Source organism: Trichomonas vaginalis, chromosome II (assembly GCF_026262505.1).
Source record: "Trichomonas vaginalis G3 chromosome II, whole genome shotgun sequence".
Taxonomy (NCBI): domain Eukaryota; phylum Parabasalia; order Trichomonadida; family Trichomonadidae; genus Trichomonas; species Trichomonas vaginalis.
The window spans coordinates 25,845,154-25,868,530 of NC_067204.1; the positions used below are offsets into that span (position 1 = coordinate 25,845,154).

The 23,377-nt window shown below is 33.9% G+C and overlaps 18 protein-coding genes and 3 pseudogenes across 21 annotated transcripts, besides 2 other annotated features; 14 read left to right on the top strand and 7 right to left on the bottom strand.

Moving 5' to 3' along the window:
* Positions 1 to 218: 218 nt before the first annotated feature.
* Positions 219 to 1,571: a mobile genetic element.
* TVAGG3_0610480 (zinc ion binding protein family) lies at positions 332 to 1,168 on the bottom strand (the record flags this gene model as incomplete). The annotated part of the gene is made up of 1 exon (XM_001294112.1): positions 332 to 1,168. The coding sequence occupies one exon, from the start codon at positions 1,166 to 1,168 to the stop codon at positions 332 to 334; it is 837 nt and encodes a 278-aa protein (XP_001294113.1).
* Positions 1,572 to 23,377: part of a mobile genetic element that runs on past the window's edge.
* Positions 1,826 to 2,188, top strand: TVAGG3_0610500 (uncharacterized protein; the record flags this gene model as incomplete). Its single annotated transcript, XM_001289339.1, has 1 exon — positions 1,826 to 2,188. The coding sequence occupies one exon, from the start codon at positions 1,826 to 1,828 to the stop codon at positions 2,186 to 2,188; it is 363 nt and encodes a 120-aa protein (XP_001289340.1).
* On the bottom strand, positions 2,404 to 2,931 carry TVAGG3_0610510 (protein of unknown function, DUF4107 family; the record flags this gene model as incomplete). The annotated part of the gene is made up of 1 exon (XM_001297359.2): positions 2,404 to 2,931. One exon carries the CDS (start codon positions 2,929 to 2,931, stop codon positions 2,404 to 2,406), a length of 528 nt encoding a protein of 175 aa, XP_001297360.2.
* TVAGG3_0610520 (uncharacterized protein) lies at positions 3,157 to 4,038 on the bottom strand (the record flags this gene model as incomplete). Its single annotated transcript, XM_001293881.1, has 1 exon — positions 3,157 to 4,038. One exon carries the CDS (start codon positions 4,036 to 4,038, stop codon positions 3,157 to 3,159), a length of 882 nt encoding a protein of 293 aa, XP_001293882.1.
* TVAGG3_0610530 (protein of unknown function, DUF4106 family) lies at positions 4,088 to 4,942 on the top strand (the record flags this gene model as incomplete). The annotated part of the gene is made up of 1 exon (XM_051240025.1): positions 4,088 to 4,942. The coding sequence occupies one exon, from the start codon at positions 4,088 to 4,090 to the stop codon at positions 4,940 to 4,942; it is 855 nt and encodes a 284-aa protein (XP_051097849.1).
* TVAGG3_0610540 (uncharacterized protein) lies at positions 4,939 to 5,340 on the bottom strand (the record flags this gene model as incomplete). Its single annotated transcript, XM_051240026.1, has 1 exon — positions 4,939 to 5,340. One exon carries the CDS (start codon positions 5,338 to 5,340, stop codon positions 4,939 to 4,941), a length of 402 nt encoding a protein of 133 aa, XP_051097850.1.
* Positions 5,366 to 5,979, top strand: TVAGG3_0610550 (annotated as a pseudogene). The gene has a single exon. A coding segment is annotated over exon 1 (614 nt).
* TVAGG3_0610560 (uncharacterized protein) lies at positions 6,203 to 6,550 on the bottom strand (the record flags this gene model as incomplete). Its single annotated transcript, XM_051240027.1, has 1 exon — positions 6,203 to 6,550. One exon carries the CDS (start codon positions 6,548 to 6,550, stop codon positions 6,203 to 6,205), a length of 348 nt encoding a protein of 115 aa, XP_051097851.1.
* On the top strand, positions 6,983 to 8,022 carry TVAGG3_0610570 (organellar and viral DNA polymerase type B; the record flags this gene model as incomplete). The annotated part of the gene is made up of 1 exon (XM_051240028.1): positions 6,983 to 8,022. A coding segment is annotated over one exon (1,040 nt), but the record flags the coding sequence as incomplete, so codon positions are not given.
* Positions 8,771 to 9,832, top strand: TVAGG3_0610580 (keratin-associated protein family; the record flags this gene model as incomplete). The annotated part of the gene is made up of 1 exon (XM_051240029.1): positions 8,771 to 9,832. One exon carries the CDS (start codon positions 8,771 to 8,773, stop codon positions 9,830 to 9,832), a length of 1,062 nt encoding a protein of 353 aa, XP_051097853.1.
* On the top strand, positions 9,901 to 10,130 carry TVAGG3_0610590 (uncharacterized protein; the record flags this gene model as incomplete). The annotated part of the gene is made up of 1 exon (XM_051240030.1): positions 9,901 to 10,130. A coding segment is annotated over one exon (230 nt), but the record flags the coding sequence as incomplete, so codon positions are not given.
* On the top strand, positions 10,185 to 10,985 carry TVAGG3_0610600 (integrase core domain containing protein family; the record flags this gene model as incomplete). The annotated part of the gene is made up of 1 exon (XM_051240031.1): positions 10,185 to 10,985. One exon carries the CDS (start codon positions 10,185 to 10,187, stop codon positions 10,983 to 10,985), a length of 801 nt encoding a protein of 266 aa, XP_051097855.1.
* TVAGG3_0610610 (organellar and viral DNA polymerase type B) lies at positions 11,162 to 12,028 on the top strand (the record flags this gene model as incomplete). Its single annotated transcript, XM_051240032.1, has 1 exon — positions 11,162 to 12,028. A coding segment is annotated over one exon (867 nt), but the record flags the coding sequence as incomplete, so codon positions are not given.
* On the top strand, positions 13,175 to 13,783 carry TVAGG3_0610620 (KilA, N-terminal/APSES-type HTH, DNA-binding family; the record flags this gene model as incomplete). The annotated part of the gene is made up of 1 exon (XM_051240033.1): positions 13,175 to 13,783. The coding sequence occupies one exon, from the start codon at positions 13,175 to 13,177 to the stop codon at positions 13,781 to 13,783; it is 609 nt and encodes a 202-aa protein (XP_051097857.1).
* TVAGG3_0610630 (uncharacterized protein) lies at positions 14,385 to 14,714 on the bottom strand (the record flags this gene model as incomplete). The annotated part of the gene is made up of 1 exon (XM_051240034.1): positions 14,385 to 14,714. A coding segment is annotated over one exon (330 nt), but the record flags the coding sequence as incomplete, so codon positions are not given.
* On the top strand, positions 16,151 to 17,914 carry TVAGG3_0610640 (annotated as a pseudogene). Its single transcript has one exon. A coding segment is annotated over exon 1 (1,764 nt).
* On the top strand, positions 19,919 to 20,325 carry TVAGG3_0610650 (annotated as a pseudogene). Its single transcript has one exon. A coding segment is annotated over exon 1 (407 nt).
* On the top strand, positions 20,354 to 21,884 carry TVAGG3_0610660 (uncharacterized protein; the record flags this gene model as incomplete). Its single annotated transcript, XM_051240035.1, has 1 exon — positions 20,354 to 21,884. A coding segment is annotated over one exon (1,531 nt), but the record flags the coding sequence as incomplete, so codon positions are not given.
* On the top strand, positions 21,959 to 22,399 carry TVAGG3_0610670 (repellent protein 1 family; the record flags this gene model as incomplete). The annotated part of the gene is made up of 1 exon (XM_001300057.2): positions 21,959 to 22,399. The coding sequence occupies one exon, from the start codon at positions 21,959 to 21,961 to the stop codon at positions 22,397 to 22,399; it is 441 nt and encodes a 146-aa protein (XP_001300058.2).
* On the top strand, positions 22,448 to 22,684 carry TVAGG3_0610680 (uncharacterized protein; the record flags this gene model as incomplete). The annotated part of the gene is made up of 1 exon (XM_001300058.2): positions 22,448 to 22,684. The coding sequence occupies one exon, from the start codon at positions 22,448 to 22,450 to the stop codon at positions 22,682 to 22,684; it is 237 nt and encodes a 78-aa protein (XP_001300059.2).
* Positions 22,920 to 23,282, bottom strand: TVAGG3_0610690 (uncharacterized protein; the record flags this gene model as incomplete). Its single annotated transcript, XM_001293485.1, has 1 exon — positions 22,920 to 23,282. One exon carries the CDS (start codon positions 23,280 to 23,282, stop codon positions 22,920 to 22,922), a length of 363 nt encoding a protein of 120 aa, XP_001293486.1.

The window sequence follows — 23,377 nt, forward strand, 5'->3', positions numbered from 1 at the left end:
CTAAAATAATGTTTAACATTATCGAAATTAAATCAATTGTCAAATTTGCAAGGAAAATTGTTGTTTCATAAGCTCCAGATATCTTAAGAAGCAATAGTTGCTTTGTCTCTCTAGCCTCTGCCATTTCAAATATTGGAATAATGAATGAAACTGTGATTCCTGTTGCAACAAGCCATTCAATAAAAACATAAATGAAATTTGTTCTCTCAAAAGAAGACGAGTATATAAGAATTTCCGAAAAAGTGACACCCAAAAAGTAACACTTTCAATAGGGAGTAACACCTAAAAAGTGACAATTTAAAATTCACAATAAATAAAAATAATAAATTTTTTAGTCTATTAAATTATTCTTTTCTTTGAAATCCTCCAAAAATTCTTCGAAATGTTCTAAAATATAATCTGGAGAATTATAACAAAATTCATTAATTTCTAACATATACGTATCTAACAATTCATTTGGAATTTCAAACGATCTTAAATATGTAATTGAATTTTGTATCTTCTCATTTATTTGAGAAAGTTTTTCTTCAGCATTTTCCAATAAAAATCTTAATGGATTCAAATTGGCTTCTTGATTCTGAACAAAATTTAATACTTGGTATAAACGTGATTGAACTTCTCTTTTCAATTTTGTTTTATAATCTGTCAATCGAGGCTCGCGAATTCTAATTGAAGGAATAAAACCTGTTTGAAGTAAATCGTTTTTAATACGATAAAAGTAATTGGGTGCAACTTCTTCTAAAAGATTTTTGACAAAAACATCAATTCTTTGATTTTTAACGCAGCCAAAATCGTGATATTTTATCTTTTTAAATAAAGATTCAGAAACGTTATTCACAACGGTTAATTCATTTGGTCTGGCAGCGGCTATCCACTGTTGTTTATGAATGTCCCACCGACGTGTAAAGTATTGATTAAATTCCAATTGATCTTGAATTTTATCAATAATGTGCTCTTTATACATTTTTGCAGCATCTTCTTCTGTGCAATCACGATAATAACATAAAATGTTCATAAATTTTTCGACTTCTGATCTAATCTCTTCATCATTTATCTTTGAGAGATTCTTTTTAAGTGCGCGTATTACATGTAGCGCGCACCAAAAGATATTGCACTCCGGAAATGAATTCCTAATCCCGTTGTAAATGTTTAGTGCACAGTCAGACATGATAAATTCAGGTTCTGTGTGAGTTGTTTCAAAATATTTACTTAAGCAAAAAGAAATATTTTCACTATTATCTGGATATATTATAAAATAACACAAAGGGATAGAATGAGTATTAGCAAATTTGGTAGCTAATACATAAAAAGGAAATCCATGAATAATTAATTTAAACGTAGAGTCTAAGTGATAAATTGGTGGTTTTTCATGAATTTGAGAGATCATATCATTATCAGAGTAAATAAAAACCAATTTGTCTGGAAAATCAGTATCTTCACCTTGAATGTCAAAATAAATAAGGTCATCATGTTGATCTTCCCATCGATTAACATAGTTTTGTAAAGATTGAAATTGATTTAAAGATATGTCTGGTAAAGATCTCATAAGATCTTTTTGTTGTAAATAATATAGTTAGTAAGACTAAGTTGTGTACTGTGGCACTGCGCGCCTCCGTACACCACTTAGCGGTTTTGACACTTTACGAAACCGGTAACGTATATTTTACAACACAACCATAACACCAACTTAACCTTAAATATTTACAAAACCATCTGACACATAAATGACTTCACTAACGAATTCACTAACGAATTCACTACCGTCCTCACTAAATAAAAATAACCTTATTTTATTTTTTTTAATTTTTTATTTCATTGTAAAGACATGTCTGACTACATTTACTATGACTCTTTCCCAGAACGTTTCCATGAACTATTCAAAACTCAAGTAAAACTGAGAAACATGCATTTTAACAAAGACAGACCCATTGACGATGAAAGAAACCCTGAATATATTACAATCCCTTATGACGCAAAGTTCATTGCATACATTCCTTATGGTCGCAGAGGAACGAAAACTATTTCAACAAAGAACAAAAATTATTTCTGGAGCGATGAAGAAAATTGCCTTATCTACATAAATGCATACTTAAATAAAGCTACATATTGTACAAAAGAAGGTTGGACCGGATTTGAGCTCTACATATACGACGACGATGGACAGACGTTGTGTATACCCATACGATAATATGTACCATTGTTTTCATCAAGCATTAAACGAATACATAGTCAGTAAGGGTCTCATTCCTGTTGAGTAGATATGCTTTATTTTTGTTCTGTCATTTATAAAAAAATAAACTTAAAAATTAATGATATCACTACCCTCACACGTATGAAAACATAGCACAAAAATAAATTTAGGTGAAGTGGCGAGATTTCACCTCTTTTTTCACCCTGTTGAATTCATTGCTTTATAACTCTCTTCCTTGGTTTCTTTTTAGTTGCTTTCTTCACGTCTGTCTCCAACTTGACTGTCTTTCTTCTTCGTCCATAATGATACCAATTACTTCCACCAGTCAATGGGTCAAATGGTCGTTCATAAGGGTTTCCATACATTCCATAAGGTCCGTATGGATAAACCGCTGGTGGAGAAGAAACATTTTCTTTAGTTCCATCGACTCTATTTAAATGCATTGTTTCACCTTTCATCTGGTCATTAAAGTCTTTTGCGTGTTTTGCAAACTCATCGTCCTTTCCTAAAGCATTTTCTGACTCAGTCGCAACCAAATTGGATGCTTTATTTATGAGCCCTATTTTATTTAATCTTAACTTCTTTGCAACCCAGCCTCCAATCTTTCCTTTATTTGCATCTAATGTCTTTGAAACCCTTCCTCCACTCATTTTATTTACTGCGTCATAAGCTCCAAGTGCTTTTGCTCCAAATGCTAATGCTTTTGTTCCCATTGCGCCTAAAGCTGCCCAAGCTACCATTTACACCATATTAAAATCATCTCTCTTCAATATTATCTCATAAAAGTTCTCGTTACTGGAGAAAGTCAATGAAACATAAGCGTTCTCACGGGCTTCGCCCTCACCGCTTTGCGGTCTATCTAACTTCTTTCTTATATCATCTATACGCTTCAAAATGTCTGAACAATTGCTAACATCTTCTACAACAGTTATTTCATCATGAATGACCTTCAAGAACAAGCTCATTTAATATGCTATTAAAATCATCTCAATAATGAGTCCATCCTTTCCGTCTTTGGGTAGCACAACATCTTTCATTGAAGAAGGTTTGACAAGTCTTATGTTAAACTTACTGACAAAGTTTGTTATACTATAATGCTTTGGCGGCGAATACATGTAGTTTGAAAGACATAATATAGATTCTTCAGCAAATTCACTTATACTGGATTTTATAACAATGTTCTCACGAGACCAAATGACACCAATTGACAATCTTGTAAGCAATCCTGCTGAACCTTCAACTGTAAACGTCGATGGTAACATTCCACGAAGGTCATCTATTGACATCTTTGAGTCACTGAATTTAAAGATTTTCTTAAAGCAATCGTCATTATCTAACCATGCAATAGCTTTGAAGTTTTCATTCGAATATACATCTGCTTCATTAAATGTAAAACCTGACTTCTTTGCAGAGACGACTTTAAAATCTATTGAGTTTGTTTCAAAATTATATGCTATGGTAACTTCTGAAGGTAATGGATGTCCTTCCGCAGTAAGTTGTTCTCTCACTACCGTTTGAAGCTTTGTGTTAAAAACTTTCATGTCATCTCCTGTGTCTAGGTTCACATACACAGCAACAGGAAAACTATCTTGCTTCTTTGTTTCATCATTATACCTCAAAACATTAAAGTTCTTCAATAATATTGTTCTTCCTGCTGGAATACTTCTAACTTGTCTTATTTCAATAGCTTTCTCACCTCCTACATACTCTACCCAGTGTCTTGGATATTCATAAGTATACTGACTTTCTTGAATTTTGATAGGTTTCATCATAACGTGTTCATAGTATATCTTTATACTCTTGTCAGTTAGACTCGGTGCTATGTTCTGAATATTTCTGACTTGCATTTTTAATGGAGATAAAATGAAGCATTTAATACATGACGTAGATGAAGACATGAATGAAACTACAGACAAACTTAACTCTTCTCTTATTCTTCCTTTCAGCAAAGATTATGAATTCTGTTCAAATGGCGTTTATTTCTATTGTGGAAAGATGGAGTCAGGAAAGACATTTAATTTAATTCGTCATATTCTTATAACAGAACGTTTAGGAAATGACTCATATTATGACCAAATCATTATATCAGCAACTTCGGACTCTATGGACTCAACAGCGAAAACATTTATGTCAAAAGTTCAAGCCTCTGTCGTTAAAGTTCCAGACAGTGAACTCATTGAATTTCTTCAACGTTACATTCGACGTAAGAGAAAATATTATGCCATCGTTGAATTTATACAGTCAGGAATGCAAAAGACCTCTGAGGAGATAGAAAGAATTATTGACAAACACCACTTACGTCAATACTCAGGAGTATACGATATGAAACGACTTACAAACTACATTCTGTCAAAACTTTCAAAATACCCCTTCAAAAAATATCCATCAAACACTTTATTAGTTTGTGACGACTTCCCCGGAAAAGGTTTAGTGTCAAAACCAGACTCACCATTAGCTAACATCATAACTAAAGTCAGACATTACCATTTAACTGTAGCAATACTTATGCAAACATGGAGGTTTTTAGCTTTAAACATAAAACGTCTCATAACTGACTTCGTTATCTTTCAAGGTTTCTCACGTTATGATATTGAACTCATTTGGAAACAGTCAGGTATAACATTACCTTTTGAAGAAATTTGGGAAGCATATAAGTCTCTCATCTCTCCTCGTTCATACCTTGAGATTCATATCATGACTAATACCATTAAAGTCAAAAATATTCCATGGGAACGACCAACATTATTTTAAAGCTTAACCTTCAATTGACTGATGGTAAACAAATTCCATGCATCTCTGTCGCCATTTCTGTTAATATTTTTGCTGTCATTCATATCATCCACTTCCCCATCCGTTAGCTTTTGAGGATATGCGTTAGAATAGCTGTTCTTAAATGAAGGCTTTTCACCTTTGAGAGCATAAACTCTATAACTTTCTGCATACTTTATGTTTGAACCTCCTGAGCCATCATTGACATAAATTTTTATAGGCTTCCACCCTTTGTTCATGTTCCTGCTTCTTCCCTTAGCTCTTTTGTTCAGTAGTTCTACATCTTTATACACAGCACCTGTCTCAGTGAATTCAACAATATTTTCATTCGTTAGCTTTACATTCAAACCCTTGTCGAGTATATTGTTCATTTCATACATATAAAAGGTTTTTATTCTATATGAAATGAGAAGCAAATCCATCTTAGCTGGTGCCGTTAATGTTCCAATTGAACCAACATCAAATGTTGACTCACGAACGACAAACAATATTGTCATAAAGAACTATAGTTCAGAGTGTTTGAAAGAACCAGAACCAGAGCTGAAATCCGTGAATTTAAACACAGCTTCAAACGCTAACGCTACATCAGATGTTAAGTTAGAGTATCCACCACTGGACCAAATTCTTTCAAGAGAAGCCAACGACAACCCTTACACAAATGTTCAAACAAATCCTTCAGATAACGTAGACCATTACCTTCTTCAGTTATATCAAACTATCTACTCAAAGACGATAAGAAGCTTTTGACAAATCTTATAAGCAAGAACCAAATAATTCTAACAAAGGAGGACCTTGAAAATGTTATCTCACGAATAACAGGGAAACAATGTGTCATTGACTATCTCGACCCTGAAATCGAATGCTGTGGTCAAACTCCACTATTCATGAAAATAGGTAACATCCGCATCATTAAAACACCAGGAACTACAGGAGTTGAGTTTAAGTATAAATATTCGAATGAATATACAAAACTTTCAACAGAATATAAACTTTGTTTGAAATATGTTTTAGTAAATTAAAGCAGTCAGTCAAAAAAATTTCAAGTTAACAACTTATAGTATCTGTCCAAAACTTCTTCAACAGTATCGAACTCATCTTCATAATGCAAACCTAATCTTATTGACTTGGTGCAGTTTTCACTAACACAATATTTTTCTGTTCTCTTGACTGACATAACTAACTCATTTGTTTCATCAAACAGCAACAACCAAAGTTCATGACCTAATACATAACATTCATACTTTATATTTTTAGCTCTGAGTTCTCTTGTAAGCTGTTGCATTTAATATTTTCTAAAAAGTCAACTTCAACAGTCATTCGCACTGGTGCCTTCAGTTCTACAGGCTCTCCTTGAAAGTCAACAAGTCTGAATTGCATGTCTTTCAACTTATGAGGACTAATGCGAACCCATTTACCTAAATGAGTTGCTATGACAGGAACGTTTGGAATGAACATTGAATTGACTGCATAACAGAAGGATTTATATTCTACTGAACCTTTACTATTAACTCCTGAAATGCCTGTGACATTAGCTATTTTAGACTCAATGTATAAACAATTACCATAACATACGTATGGAACAGATTTCATCTCAATCGTTTTGTCAACACTTTTCAAAGGAAATGTCATATGGTATGCTCCCAGAAGCAATTGAACTCTATGACTCATTCTTGGTATCTTAAACTCTTTCTCGCTGCTGAACTTCAATGTTCCCTCAGAAGAGAGTTCGACATCTATGTTGTCAATAGTTTCTTCATTTATGAGAGTATCTATGACTCCAGCAATTTTATCTATTCTATACCAGCTCTGTTAGGAAATTTATAACACTTCTTTTGTCATCTATTTCAATCTCTATGAAATCTGTTTCATCTGTTATGACAAAAGTTGCGATAGTATTGAAGTCAACAACTCTGAAAGCAAGTGCTTCATTCTGAAGACCTAAGTTTGTTTGTAGCTTTACTGTCCCGTATTCGTTTGGGTCTGTACTTTGCAAATAGAACAACATTTTATTCTCATTAAAATATGACTATTGCTGCATATGCGTATGAAACAAATGAAGCAAGAAGAGCACATGAACTAGTAAACGAAAACTCAACTTTAACCATTGAAGGCAATGATTTAGTCATTGACGATGGAAAAACTAAAAAAGTCATTGATTTCGATACTTTTAACACGTATGACCCATTCATTACAATAAGTAAAGTTCCTATCATAAATGATGGAACGGTGCAATATATAAATTCTACAGTAGATGCCTCATTAGTGAAAGTATTAAATGTTCTCATTGAATTGTTAAAGAGCTTTCGATTTGACGACAACATTAAATGCCTAAAGAATTTAGTCATGAATGAGAAACAAATTCTCGGCGTTGCTGGTAGCAGTAATGATGTACACCTTATGACATTAGAATATTATAACGAACATAAAGATGAACTGAAAGGAGAGAAAGGTGACACCGGACCTCAAGGACCACAAGGAATACAAGGACCTCAAGGCGAAAACGGTTTGGATGGTGAAGATGGAAAGGATGGAAAAACTGCTAAATCATGGATATGGAACATTATAAATACTGGTTTAACAGCTGCTTCATATGGAGTTCTTCAATACCAAATCAGAAAGATATGGGCAGTACTTGGTGAAGAAGTTTTAGATGACGTTAAAAATGCTTTGAACTTCATTTCAAATGGTTCGGATACTATTAAAACTTTATCTGGTTGGATGCAAGAAACAAGGAGTCAAATAGATACTGTAAGACGTATAGCAAACAATGCACGTACGGGATTGGATACTTTACGAGAAGCACAAAATACACTAAAGGAAGCAAATGATATTCTTGGCTCAGTATCAGACATGCATGAAGATTGGCTTAAAGGTATTGACAAATCTTTAAAAAATCACAGTCAGTCTATTGCTGACTACAAGAAAAGTATAGATTTTTTACATAGTGCTATGGACGTACATGATGGAAGCATAAGGAACTTACTTAATGCTAACAATAACTTACCAGGAACTATTAAAGCATTTATAAAGTCCTTTGTAAAACCTGGTGCTCTAACATTTAGGTCTTTGAGAGCAAGAGCATTGAAATCAAGAGATGCAGAAACTCCAACAGAACCTACAGAAACTCCAGAAGAACCACCAAAACCAACAGCTAATGAAATATTGTTCGAATATTTTCCAAGGTACTCTGTTCTCATTGCATACATTCAAGAAATACTTAAGAAAGCAGACTTGACTTTAGGAGATGATGAAAGTTCTGTATATCTTTCGTTCCAGTTTCAAATAGCAGAACTTTTGAGACAGATATGCTTAATGTATGACAACATCTCTGATTTCACAAGATATGATGACAACCATGACCCCGAACACGGTGAAGAAGAAGTTTTACAAACATCCATTAAGACAGGAAAGGTTTTAACACAAAGTCTCATTATTGACACCGAAGATGGTGAAGTGGATGTTCTTCAAGAGCTGAAGAAAAATACTTCTGAAGGAAGTGGTGGTAGGCATGAACTTGAAATAAATGAGATAGAAGAGAAATTAGATAGTAAGGCAGATAAAAACCATGTTCATTATATAAGTTCAGATGAACAGATTATAACGGATTATCATGGATATTTAACACAGGATGAAGAAGTGAAGACGAAAGATGTTAATGAAAGAAGATATAAATTCATTTGTGCTGAAGGTTATGACATACGCTGTACTGTACAGTATGACACAGGTAAAGCACCAGAAGCATTTAGTTATAACAATGAAATTTATGCTTCATACTTCTTTGTTAACGGTGTATTAGTTGAACCAAGATTTATGTTGAGAGTTAAGACAAAAATAACGTTTGAAGATGCTATTAAAAGTAAAGCAGACAAAGATGAACTTGACGCAATGAACAAAGTTTTGAAATCTCATAAACACAATATCTCCGATATAAATGAACTTCAAGCTACATTAAATAGTAAAGCTGAAAAGAACCATACACATGAATCCTTCACTACTGTTAGAGCAGACGACATAATATTGAACTATACCCTTGGTTCAAGTGCACCTTTAGAGAATCCAAGTACAAGCGTAAAAGATACACTAAACTCCTTAAATAACAAATGCACTAATATTGAAGGTCATGTCAGAAACTTTGAAACACATGAACTACCAGCAATGTTCGATAAGAAAGCAGATAAAGAACATACACATAACTCCTTCTCAACTGTTGCTATAGAAAGTATTGAAGGAACGGTTGGCGGAACTGGTGGGGATGCATTATATTATAAACCTCCTAACTTTCCACAAGGTTTAACATCGAATGAAAACATAACAACGAAGAAAGAAATTAGCTGTAAAAATGTTTATGTCATAGATGATGAAAATAATGTTAAATTCACTGCTCAAGATTTATATGATAAGAAAGCAGACAAAACAGAGCTTCAAACATTAAAGACTGAAATACTTCAAACATTATATCCTGTTGGTTCTTTATATACATCAATGAATTCAACAAATCCAGCAAGTGTTTTAGGTTTTGGTACATGGAAGCAGATTGTAGACAAATTCTTATATTGTACTAATAATTCAAAACAAGCCGGTGGTTCAAAGAAAATTAAAGAAGCAAACCTTCCACCGCACACTCATACAGGAACTACAAACTTTTCTGGCGACCATAGCCACTCATTAAGAGACCACCCATTATACAACTCAGACTATGAAGCTGGCAATGACGTTTTATCTCCATCTTATAACAATTCAGCAAAAAAGACTTTTCGACCAACTGAACCAGGAGGAAATCATGTCCATACTTTCACAACAAATCCAACAGGCTTGGGTAAAGATTACATGCCACCATTTGTGACTGTATTCGCATGGTACCGCGTTCAATGAACGCGCTTGAGCCTAGACCCTTTGGGTCAAGGCTTACCGTCTTGAATAAAATCTTTAACTTTACATAAATGAGCTTGAAAGAAGTATTCGAACAACATCCATGGAGGTCATTTAAGAAGTTCAATGAAGCAGCAAAAAGTTGGGGATTTACTAACAGAGCTGAAGTGAAAAGGTTCTTTGACAAAAATGTTGTACATCAAACAAAAATAAACCCTTACGACTACTTTTTACCAATTTACTCCAACACTCCTGACGCATACCAATTTGACACTCTCATTCAAAGCAGAAAAGGAGGACATAAACCATTCCTCATCTTCATTAATGTTAACACTCGCAAGCATATGCATATCCAATGAGGAATAAAGGAACTCGTGAAGTGTTAAGAGTTTTACAAAAGTTTGTAGCAGAACATAGCCCAAGTACTTTAACATCAGACCAAGACAGTGCATACCTCAGCAATGAAATCACAGATTTTCTCATTAAGCATAACATAACTCACTACACTACTGAAGACCATAACCATAACATACTCGGCATCATAAACCGCTTCATAAGGACTCTCAGAGATTTAAATCAAGAGCGAGACTTTACCGAAGAAACAATGAAACATTTTCTCGAAGTATATAATTCCTCAACACACTCTACAACAGGACATACACCAAATTCAATGACACAACAACAAGAAGAAAAGTATATACAAAAGAAACGAAGTCAAACACAAAATATCAGAAATTCAACACAATTTACCCTCATTCCTGGTACAAAAGTTCGTGTAGTTCTTGACGACAAACCGTTGACAAAGAAACGTTTAAGGTTAAGTCGAAATTATTATATCGTAGACTCTACGCAAGGTAATGGATATCTTATAAAAGCTGCTGACGACTCTATTGCGTTTTACCCTCGTCATAAATTAGTTGAAAGTAGTAATGGCAAACTTGCTGAAACCATTGACGAAGCAAAGCGAGGAGTGGTTATTGAAATACTTGGCTATAACATAAACGATGACACTTATAAAGTAAGATATGAAGGAGGCGTTGAAGATGTTATACCATCTAAGAACTTGAGAGAGTCGAAGCCAACACATCTGGGACCATTAGAGCGGGAGTATTGGAAAGACAAAAATATGCCAGAAAGAATAAGAAAATTCTTCTAAACTTTTTCATTAGATGAAATTTACACCAAAATAATTTTTAGGTGAAGAGGTGAGATTTCACCTCTTTTTTCACCTGTTTTTTCACCCTCGTGAATTTTCATGAATTTCCTTAAGATAGAAAAAATAAAGTTAGTTTTATTTTTATTTATTTTTTTATTTTGTATAAAAGAACAGAAATGTCAGTCGAAGCAAAAACAATTCACGTTGCGAACGGCGGGACTCTGTCCACAACTACAGCGCCAAACTCGTTAGTCATGAATCCTACGTCAATGTTGGTAGAGATGAAAAGATTTATTCCTTCTTCATATACTTTTGAAACAGAAATCCAGAAGATAAAGCAAGAACTTTTAACAAGTAATTTAGACTGTAGTGCGAAAGATGAAACAAATGAACAGTATCTTTATGAAATGGAGGACCTCATCGACCATTTGCCTAAACTACCTGAAGTTCAGCAGCAAAAACTAACTATTCCTGAATTCGACGAAATTGAAGTCAAAGCAACTGACTCAGTAGAAATTAAGAAATTCATACGTAAAGTAAATTATGAATTCATTGGTTTTCATTGCAACCATAAAGTTATGGACAAAGATTGCGATATGGTTTATAAGAACATCTCTGACATATATAAATCCGAAGAATTTAAGACATACGATAACTTTGTTTCATTAGTTGCAAAATGTGTTTGGGAAATAAGGGATAAAGATGGAAGAGGCAAAGTATGGAACGAACAAATAAGACCCGCTATGTTTGAGTTAAAGAAAACCATTGATGCCTTGGTTGTTCTAGCTGGTTTTATTTCAATGTATAACGCAAAAATGAATCCGCAATGTTCAAAATGTAAGGCAGCAATAAGAAAATATAACTACTCAGTCAAAGAGATAGAAAGAATGCGAAACGACTATGCAGACTTAAAGAAAGAAGCAGAAGATAAAATGGATATGTTGACATTTCTTAATAAAAACTATCCAACAGCAGAAGATTTCCTTCTGTCTGACGTCAAGAAGAAATATAAAGAGACTTTCGGCATGATTAAAACATTCAATGTACTACAAGAAGAAATAGAAGCTACGAAATTGTTTAGGATTTCAAATATACATCGTACAATTCATTAAAACGCTTGTGAAAAAACAGGTGAAAAAAGAGGTGAGATTTCACTCTTCACCTAAACATTATTTTATTGAATTCAGCACAAAATAATGAATTTCATTAGTTAGAAAAATAACGCTAATTTTTTTCTAAGAAAAATTTTTATTTTGTATGTAAAGACAGTAATGACAAACATTGAGTTTGAAACAGTTAGAAAGATAGACAATGACACCAAGTGGTTAGAATAGGTGATTTAAACGTAAGATACTCAAAGAAATACAACAAATATTCTTTGTCAGACATTATATCTCCATCTGAAAAGAAAACAAACGACTGAGTTAGAAATGCTTCAACTCAGAAAATTTTGACAAGAAATCCTGAGCTTATGATATCAGTAGCATTTCATGGAACAAGAGCATATCTTATAGACAAAAGTCTTATACCAATAGTTTTGTTATGGTTAGACCCAGTTGTTGGATATAACTTCATAACATATGGTTCATTCGACTCAGAACGTTGCAGTGAAGGCTTACTTTATATCGTTCAGAAACCGAAGGACTTCAACACAAAAAGATATAAGATCGGAAGGACATATAATATAACTCAAAGATATGACAGTACAGTCAATAGAGTCAAGGTTGTGTTTGTTAATGATATGAGAGCTGCTGAAACAGAACTGCTTGAAGTTTTTGAGAAAATGTATGGTGCTCCCACGAAAGGTAAAGAAACGTTTGAAGTAGATGAGATAGATAAAGCTATAAAATTATTTGACGAAGTTGCTGAAAAATACATGTAAAGCGTTTATTTTTGGTCTTTTGTGAAAGTCAGAAAATAACGCTAATTTTTTTCTAACAAATTTTTTTATTTTGTATGTAAAGACAGTAATGTCAACATTAGAGAACACAACAATTGCTATCGTTCATGAAGCCATAAATGAAGAATACGAATACATACAGTATAACAAACAATTGAGACTCATTCGTTCGGTCAAAGACGATATGTACCAGATGCAAAGTATAATGAACGCTCTTCGTTCTACAAAGCAAGCATATCATTGGTTTGAAAACCAACAGACAAAAGAACTTTTAGAAGAATTTCCTCATATGATTGCTTCCCTCGGAAAACCGAGAGAAGAGATTCCGTACGAAAATCGCAAGAATTTGGCTCCTGGTTTGAAAGGTTATTATGTTCATAGACTTTTAGTAAACGCTGTAGCAATGTGGGCTTCACCTCGTTATGCTTGTTATATTTTCATGATGTTAGATGAACTATATAAAGCAGAACGTGGAGAGGTGGAAAAGAAACTTCAAGCAAAAGATGAAGTCATTGAATCCAAAGACAAAAGCATACAGAAAAGAATACCGCGTTCAGTACCAAAAGGAAAGGAAAAGAGTTATAAGTATATGATATATACTGAAGAGTTGGAGAAAGAAGAAGATAAAGATATGGTTATGTTACATTTAGTCAGAAAAAACAACAAGAGCTTTTATGACTTAGCTAAGATATATAAATCTGACAGAAACTGGTTCTATCGTGAAAACTTACCGATTTCAATGACACCGAATGAACAAATAAAGGAAATTGTCAAAAATACTCTTCCTCAAACACACTATGACATCAAAGGTTGCACAATACTTACATTCAAAGAAGACTTAACATTACTGAAGGAAAAAATAACAGAATATTTCAATAACTTCAAAGAGGAAGAATGAAAAAAAATCTCGTCTGGTGCCACGTTAGGACCATAGTGGAGAAAACCATGATAAAAACAAAACCCTTCGTCGATTATGATCGACACTGAAAACATTAACGATAAAATTTATTTCCTGGACTGTTGTCATCATTTTTCAGTTGCAATGGAATATATCTAACCCCCCGTTAACTAATAAACTTGACGATCAGACGATTCTCTCTTCGTCAATTCTGTTCGACACTGATAACATTAACGATAACATAAACGATAACATAAATGCTCCATGTCAATTATGTTCGACACTGAAAACATTAACGATAACATTAACGATAACATAAACGATAACATTCATTTTTGCATTAATCCTGCTGTGTTGTCAAAATGTCATGTTGTCATCATTTTTAAGAGAAGTTAATTAACCTGGTAGCACATGGTAACATGGTAACACCATCAGTTCTTCAAAAATATATTTTTGCTTAAATAGCTTCAGGGTCTATTTCTTCAACCATTTCACTTCCTTCGTCAATGTCAATAGAAGCTTCTTCAACCTTTGGTAAGAATTTCTGTATAACATCTTTGTTCGTTATTGTCTTCAGAGATGAAGGATAATATTTCACAGATGTTTCACCCTTCTTATATTCTTTCTGTTCGGAAAGATTCATAGCAATACTGAAGAAGTCAACGTTAGAGTTCTTTATGACAGTATAGTGTGTATCTTTGACATTCACGAAGAAACTCTTTTGTTTCAAAACTACTGCTAACTCTTGTGAAGTATAACGTTTGCAGTCAATGACGATAGCTAATGGTCTGACATACTGACCAAACTTAGATTCTTTCACAAACTTCTTGTTAAAGATAACATTAACATTTGAAGCATTATTGAACTCATTCTTGATGGCAGTAGCGAGAGCATTGTATGAAAAGAACTTGCAATCTTGCATGTGTTTCATTAAAATAAAAATATTAAATTATTTTGAAAAATAACTTAAAAAAATCTAATCTAATTTTTTCAAAAAATATTTTTTTATTTCCTACTAAAGATGTATCGGAAGTTGTCTAAGTTAGAACACTCGGAAATAAAACAACTTCTTACAGAAGCTAATATAGATGTTGCAAAGCATTACGCAACAAACAAAAAGGCACTCGCTGACATCCTCAATGACTATAATGGTGCAATAAGTTATGATAGAATTCATGAGTTCATAAAGCCGCAACGCGGCGAGGACGAAGTCCATGCAAGAGCATTTCCTTTAAATGACGTTGCTATTGACTTATATCATAGACGTTCAGTACCTCATGAAGTAAGAAGAGAAATGTTTGACATAACAAATGCAAACGTTGGTGAAAAAGAAGAAGAGACGACACACTGAAACAACAGAGAAGAGAGATGTTTAAGAGCGCTATAGAACAAGTTCGCAAAGCTAACGATGTCCTTCGTTCCATTGACGACAAACCAAAAGAAGGTGAGAGATGGTTAAAGAAAGATGAAGAGAATAGGAAGAGGAATGTTAAGACAGGCAATAGACTCATTGACTTTAACATCGAAGCTTTAGATGAACCAAACAGAGACTACTTACACAAACATTTCGGTAAGGTTTTCATGAGACTCTTAGAGAAGATTAAAATAAACTCCCAACAAAGATGGATGGTATGTTATAAACTTGGTGGAAAGTATGAATGTTCTACGTTAAACCTCAATAATAGTGGAACATTACTACATCAGCTCTTGAAGGAGAACTTTATATCAGAGATAGAAGCAAATGCTGCAGGTATTGTTGAAATGCACTATGACTTCTTCTTGACAAACATAAAGAATCTTACTGAAATAAAGATGTATGATTTAACAGAATATGAAGGCTTAACGATGTCAGATGTAAAGAAAGGCAAACCAAAAAAGAGATCATATAGAGATGAAAGCACACTGACAAATGACCAGAAAGCCATTTTGGAAGCTCTTAAGCAAACAGGAAACCCAGCACTTATAGAAAGCTTTTGGAAAGATAATGGTGAAAAGAAGTTTTATAAGAAGAGAAGCGGTCAGTTCTGGAAGTATCTTTGCACATTACCTATAAATCTTGAACGCTACCAAATCTTCAATGAACTGAACAAAAGAACTGCAACACTTATGACAGAAGATAACTGCTTCGTTTATGCTTGCATTCAGGCTGGAGTTGATGAAGAAACTATTGACCACATGCGTGAAGTCATTCGTGTTAGAGATTTTCCTCAAAGTAAAGTACAAGAAATTTCTGACGCAACAGGTATAGCATTTAATGTTGTCATTGGTTATTTCAATGACTCAAGACATAATGAAATAAAGAGATATATACCAAAAGAATGTGAAACTGTTAGAACTATTGACTTACTTCTTGTTGAAGACCACTACATGCTAAACGAAAGATTACCAATGACAACATATTTCATTCGCAACTATATAGAAATCTTGAAGGAGTGTGGTGGAATGAACATTGAGAAACAGATGAAGATTTATACAAAGAGAGAGAACAAATATGTAGTTCGTTATGATAGAACAACACGTTATGGGATGTTATGAAAACATTGTGGGAGTGCAAATATTTCGAACCTATTTCTTATGGAGAACTTTTCACATATACTACTGACTTATATAAACAGAACCTTGCAACATTTAAAGATTTGACATATGCTCCAAAGTATTGTGTACAACTGAAGAAGAAAGCCGAGTCAAAAGAAGTAAATAAAAATAAGTGCAAGTTCATTCCTGAGCACGTTTTCTTTGCTGACTTTGAGTGTAGCACAGACGGCTTTCATAAAGCTTTTAACATATGTTATGACAGTGAAGATGGTTCAGTGAGTGAAAGCATTTGGGGTCAGAACTGTGCAACAGAATTTTTGGAGCGACTTCCTGACAAGAGTTTAATATATTTCCATAACCTCAGTTATGACATAAACTTCATCTTAAGACACATGACAGAAGTGAAAGGAACTCCCATCATTAAAGGTTCACGAACAATGCAAATAACTGGCTTATATAAAGGAAGGGCAATTATTATAAAAGACTCTTACAGTGTTATAAATAAGAAGCTTAAACTATTTCCTGCTATGTTTCATTTGCAGTGCGGTGAAAAGGAAGTATTTCCATATCAATATTATTCAAGCTCTTTATTAGCAAATGACAACAGAACTGGTGTCATTTCTGAAGCGTGTAAGTTTGTAAAAGATATTGATACATTCATGAAAAACATAGATTTAATCGAAAACTGCAGAATAGATGAGAACCACTTCGATTTAGAAAAGTATAGTACATTCTATTGCAAACAAGATGTAAGAATTTTAAGAGAAGGTTTTGTTAAGTTCAGAAATGATATATTGAAAGAATTTGATTTAAACGTTTATGACTACGTTAGCATTTGTTCAATTGCTAACAAATTATTTGAGAACAGAGTGTACTTCCCGAATGGAAATTTATATGACCTCTCAAATAAACCAAGAGAGTTTATTTCGAGATGCATTAACGGTGGAAGATGTATGCTGTCAGATAACATTAAACAAAAGAGCGAAAAGAAACTCATTGCTGATTTCGACGCTGTTTCATTATATCCATCCGCTATCGCGAGACTTTATACTTTAGAAGGTATTCCAAAGGTTATGAAGAAAGAAATGTTAAGCACAGAGTATCTCATGAGACATTTATTCGATGACGACCAAAAGGAACCCATTGGTGAAAAGTTTATGTCTGGCTTCTTTGTTCTCATTAAGATAACAGAGATTGGAATACATAGACACTTTCCTTTAATTGTTTGTGACCCTGAACTAAATCCAGAACTTAACGTTCCCAGAAGTTCAAACACTTGCTGTTTAATGTATGTTGACCATATAACATTACAAGACCTCATAAAATATCAAGGTGTCAAATGTGAAGTGTTGCAAGGATATTATTACGATGGAAACAGAGATATTAGAATAAGAGATGAAGTAAAGAAGTTGTTTGAGTTAAGGTTAAAGTATAAGAAAGAAGGAAATCCTTTGCAAGAAAATATAAAGCTCATTCTGAACAGTATTTATGGCAAAACTATTCTATCTCCTATTGAGTCAAAAATAACCATAGTAAATGACAAAGATGCTATAAGATATGCCATCAGAAACTACAACCATATAGTGAAGTTCGAAGGTTTGGATGGTTCAGATAAAACTATTTTCAAGCTAACGAAAAGCATTTGCAGACACTTTAACTTCTGTCCACTTGTGTTAACATTCTGTCTATGTCGAAGAGAATAATGTGTGAAGTATTCTGTACTGCTGAGGACTTAGGAATGGACATCTTTTATAGCGATACGGACAGTATGCATCTCTACAATGAAGATATCCCTCGTTTAGCTGAAGAGTTTGAGAAACGTTATGGAAGAGTTCTCATTGGTAAAAACCTTGGTCAATTTCATAGCGACTTTGCAGAAATCACAAAAGATAAACAAAGTTTAGCATACAAGTCAATATTTTTGTGGAAAGAAGACTTACATAGACTTACTCACGAATGATTTAAATGAAGTTGCATTTCATGCACGTTGTAAAGGTGTAAAACAAGACGTTCTTGCTTTAACCGCTAATGAAATGTTTCCTGACTCTGTTCAGTGTTTCTATGATGAAGATAAAGGTTTAATGGTTCCGCAAGGAAAATTTAACAAAGACTCTGAGTTCAGTGTTATGAAGTTATATAAAGCACTTTATGACGGTCAAGAGATTGCATTCGACTTATGTAAGTCTGCTACACCTGCATTTGAAGAGAAGTTTTAACTTTTCTATTCAGACTAAGACTTCATTCATAAGAAAGCTTAAGTTCTGAGGTCATGAATGAGAAAATAATGAGGTCATTTATTTTTGTCAGCAGTGAGACCATTCATGATAAAAATAAGCCGCTAGCGGCAAGGGCGAAGCCCATGTGGTCATTTACAATACTGCGATGGTAGAGTGTTTAAGAGTTGTGCTTCAATATAGAGACAGTCCTTATGGTCTGGAAGTAGCAAAACAGGTGCTTTATGGTCATGAGTGGAGAACATGTCAACCCAAAACTCACGATTGAAGCCAGTTAATTTATAGTATTTAGGGTTAGGAAGTTGTGAAGTTCTTGTATGACCAATGAACTCATTTTCAACTCCCTTACTTAAGTTTGAATATAATATAGCTTGCTTTCTATCCCAAATACCAGGTGTTACAATCTTTGAAAATTCATTTTTCCTCGGAAGCATTGCATCATAATTGAAAACATTCTTGAAATCATCACTTGGTTCAGAGATTTGAAATCTTATACGTAATGGATTTTCTTTCTTTTTAGATACTTCATTGAATGGTGAATATATAATAAACTGACAGTCATGAGTTCCATCTTCATTTTCATTAAATTCATAATGAAAGTCTATAAGTTGTGGCTGACTACCTTCTTCTTTCAGTTGTGCAAGAAACTCACGTAAAGGCTGTAAAGTTTGTACTTCAATGTTAAACTTTTTCTCGAACACCTCATTAAATGAAATCATACATTGTAGCAATGTTGTATCGTCTTTAAAGTATTTGTATATGTGAATGTTTTGGGCGCTTAAAGACTGTTCGTCATTTTCTATCTCGACTTGAAGTATAAAGTCAACCTTTCTGAAAGCACGTGTTATATACATAGATGTTATGCCAATGTACTTCTCTTCATTTATGTTCACAATCCAGTCTGTTGGAAACTTAAACGTTACTCTGTTCCCCTTTATTTTGACGTCAGGGTTTTTCACTACTGAACGCAACAGATAAAGGTATTTGTCTATACATTTAATTCGGATAAAAATAAACCATTTACTCTTTCTTTGCTTCAGCTTCTTTAGCTTTTGCTTCAGCTTCTTTAGCTTTTGCTTCAGCTTTTCTCTAGCTTTTTCGCCAGTAGTCTTGGGTTCTTTTGTCTTCCAGCAGCTAATGCAGCAAGTTGTTTTTCACTAAGTTTTCTCTTTGGTCTCTCTGGCTTTTGTTCTTGTTTTTGTTCCTTCAGTTCGGATAAAATTTGCTCACGAATTTCTTTCTTCAATGATTCAACATCTATGACCCCTTGGGTCTTGTCCGTAGGGCTTGTCTGAGTCATTTGACTGCAGATAAAAAACAAAATTAAAACTTTAACCGATGTAAAATGAGCTTGTCAAAATCAGAGCGAGAGTCTATTATATTAAATGACGCAAGAGGAATACAACATCCTTTCTATTACGTAAGTCAGAGTAAAGATGGTAAAATATACGTAAGAAAAAGAAAGGTTCCATTAGCGAATGCAGAAAGCGACAGTATTAAGGTGCATGGCACCGAGGGCGAAGCCCATGTTAAGCCTTCTATTCAAACTGAAAAGTCAATAGAACCAGAAGAAAAGAAGCCAGATGTACTTTCAATAACGAACCAAGAGCTTATTGCAAAGTTCGTGAATTTCATTGAAAAAAAACCGAGTCAAAGAATCCTGACCCGCCAGTGAAAGAAGTTGAGACAAAAGAGAATGTACAGTTCATTGAAAATGTCAAGAAACAACTTCCACCACGAATGCCAAGAAGAAGAGTGAGAATAATGAAGTAAATAGATATTTTTTATCTGAAGTAAATACATGCAGAACGAACAGCTAAACGAATTTACTCCAGCAGAGCATATTCATCAGATTCGCTCATATTTCGATATCATAGACAATGCAGTTCAAATTGGTGACACTAATAGAAAATATTCTGACGCAAAGATTCCATCACAACCTGGAACTGCTAAAGATAACACATGGGTAACATTCAATCTCTCACCTCCTGGTGAAAATATGTTGGACCTTTACAATACATTCATTACGTATAAAATGGAAGGTCAATTTATTGTAGATAAAGAAATTGGTTCAGGTTCCAATAAAACAAACCCACCAGGATTTTGGATTGGTTTCGATGACGCTTTCTATGCAGTTGCTGGATATCAAATCCTTGCAAATGGTCGTATCGTATATTCTCAAGACAACGCAAGAGAAGAAGCATATATAACTTCAAACTCACAAACTACCGAACAAATAAAGAAAGTAGATGTTTTCTCAAAGACTCGACATGAAGATGTATGGAGTCATTCGGGAACATGCAGAACAGGACAAATTGTTAGTGGTCCAATTACAGCAGGAAAATCATTTGATTTTAAGCTTCGTTTAAGAATTCCTGTTAGAAGATTCCTTCCATTAGAAGCTATTCGATTTATTCCAGCTTTTGCAGGAAACATTCAGCTTAAAGTAAAGTTCAGTAGCGACGCCTTACAATGCACATCTATATCTGTAAATGATATCATTGCTTTCAATCCAACTCTTAAAGTTGCATTTGCTTCAGATTCAAATCCACCGACAAATAAATTTGTTCCATGGAATGAACCATTCACTATGATAACGAAGGCAGTAGAAGCTAGTGGAACAGTTACTATTACAACTGTAACCCAGCAACTATTTCGAACAAAGATGGATTTTAATGAATGTTTCATTCATCCAAAGTCATTCTCTTTAGACCCTAACATTTATACAGAACTTGTAGAACATTATACAAACGAGGCTTTATGTTTTCCTGTTAAAGTTATGGATTGGATTCCTATGGACGGTTCATTCTCAAAGAATACAGATAGTTCAAGTGCAACATTTACAGCAGCTTATACGCCTATTAATGTTAAAAGTATTTGGGCACTATTTAGAAAGAAAGACAACTATTATGTTAATTTTGAGAACCCTAAGTTTAAATATCTTCAGCTTTCCATGGGAGCTTATGGAAATATGCCTGCAGAACCTGAAAAATCATATGGACCTGTATTTTATGAAATGGTTGCGAACGCTTGCAATACAAACAATGATATGATAGGATTTAATGAAGATGTTATGAGGTCATTGGTGGATGATGGTAGTGTGGAACATAAATGGGATAGCTATGACAACACACATTTCTTATGTGGTTTTCCAACAGAAGTGGACTTTTGCTTCCAGCAAGGTCAAGCATCTACTGCTCCAATAACATACAAATTGTCTGTTAAAGGACCTATTGAACTAGCAACTGAAAATGTACCAAAGCCACTTATTGGATTTATGAGGGATTGTTGCTTTGCCATTCAGGTGCGTGCTAATGGCATCCCCATAATAAGATTAGATGACTATAACTTAGCTACGGACGACAGTGAGGAATAAAGGATGAACGTTTATTTTTAAAGCTTATAAATGAGTTCTTCATCAAGCTCTCGTGAACCTTCACCATCTATGAAACAAACTTTACCAAACGATTATGGAGCACCTATTGAATATTTCTTACGAGCTGCACAATGGCAAAGAGCAGTCTCACCAAGGTTAGGTGTTCCACCAGCTCCTGTCAAAAATAGCATTTGGTCAAGTCCTTATATAAGATATGGTCTCCCACTAGGTTTACTAGCTACAGCAGGAGCAGTTATGATGTTGAAAAGAAATAAAGCAAATGTTGTAAATAATACTGAAGTAGCTGAAGTTAAACAAACTCCAACGCCTTCACAAGCAAAACCTTCAATGACTCCTGAACCTATGGAAGTACAAACTCCTGTTCAAAAGTCAACTCCTAAACCGACTCCAACATTTAAACCAGAACCTACTCCTCAAATAAATCGTAAAACTCCTGCGTTTCCTTATTGAAAAAATAACGTTATTTTTATTTAATATTAAAATTTTTATTTGATTGAAATGACAAATAAAGTCACTGAAGCAATGAAACAAAAGTTTTTGGTAGAATACATTAAATCAGGAACTATTCCAGAAGGTTTTTACATTCATACTATGAAGGATGGTAGAGTTCAGTTTAGAAAGATAAAGCAACCATTAGATAGAGAAGGAATTTTGAGAAAGATTAAACTTCATGAGGACAACATTGCTGAACTTAAGAAGAAGCTAGAAGAGTTGGAGAAAGGAAGAGAGTTATAAAGCAATGAATTCAACAGGGTGAAAAACCGGGTGAAAAAAGAGGTGAAATCTCACCACTTCACCTAAATTTATTTTTGTGCTATGTTTTCATACGTGTGAGGGTAGTGATATCATTAATTTTTAAGTTTATTTTTTTATAAATGACAGAACAAAAATAAAGCATATCTACTCAACAGGAATGAGACCCTTACTGACTATGTATTCGTTTAATGCTTGATGAAAACAATGGTACATATTATCGTATGGGTATACACAACGTCTGTCCATCGTCGTCGTATATGTAGAGCTCAAATCCAGTCCAACCTTCTTTTGTACAATATGTAGCTTTATTTAAGTATGTATTTATGTAGATAAGGCAATTTTCTTCATCGCTCCAGAAATAATTTTTGTTCTTTGTTGAAATAGTTTTCGTTCCTCTGCGACCATAAGGAATGTATGCAATGAACTTTGCGTCATAAGGGATTGTAATATATTCAGGGTTTCTTTCATCGTCAATGGGTCTGTCTTTGTTAAAATGCATGTTTCTCAGTTTTACTTGAGTTTTGAATAGTTCACGGAAACGTTCTGGGAAAGAGTCATAGTAAATGTAGTCAGACATGTCTTTACAATGAAATAAAAAAAATTAAAAAAAATAAAATAAGGTTATTTTTTTATTTAGTGAGGACGGTAGTGAATTCGTTAGTGAAGTCGTTA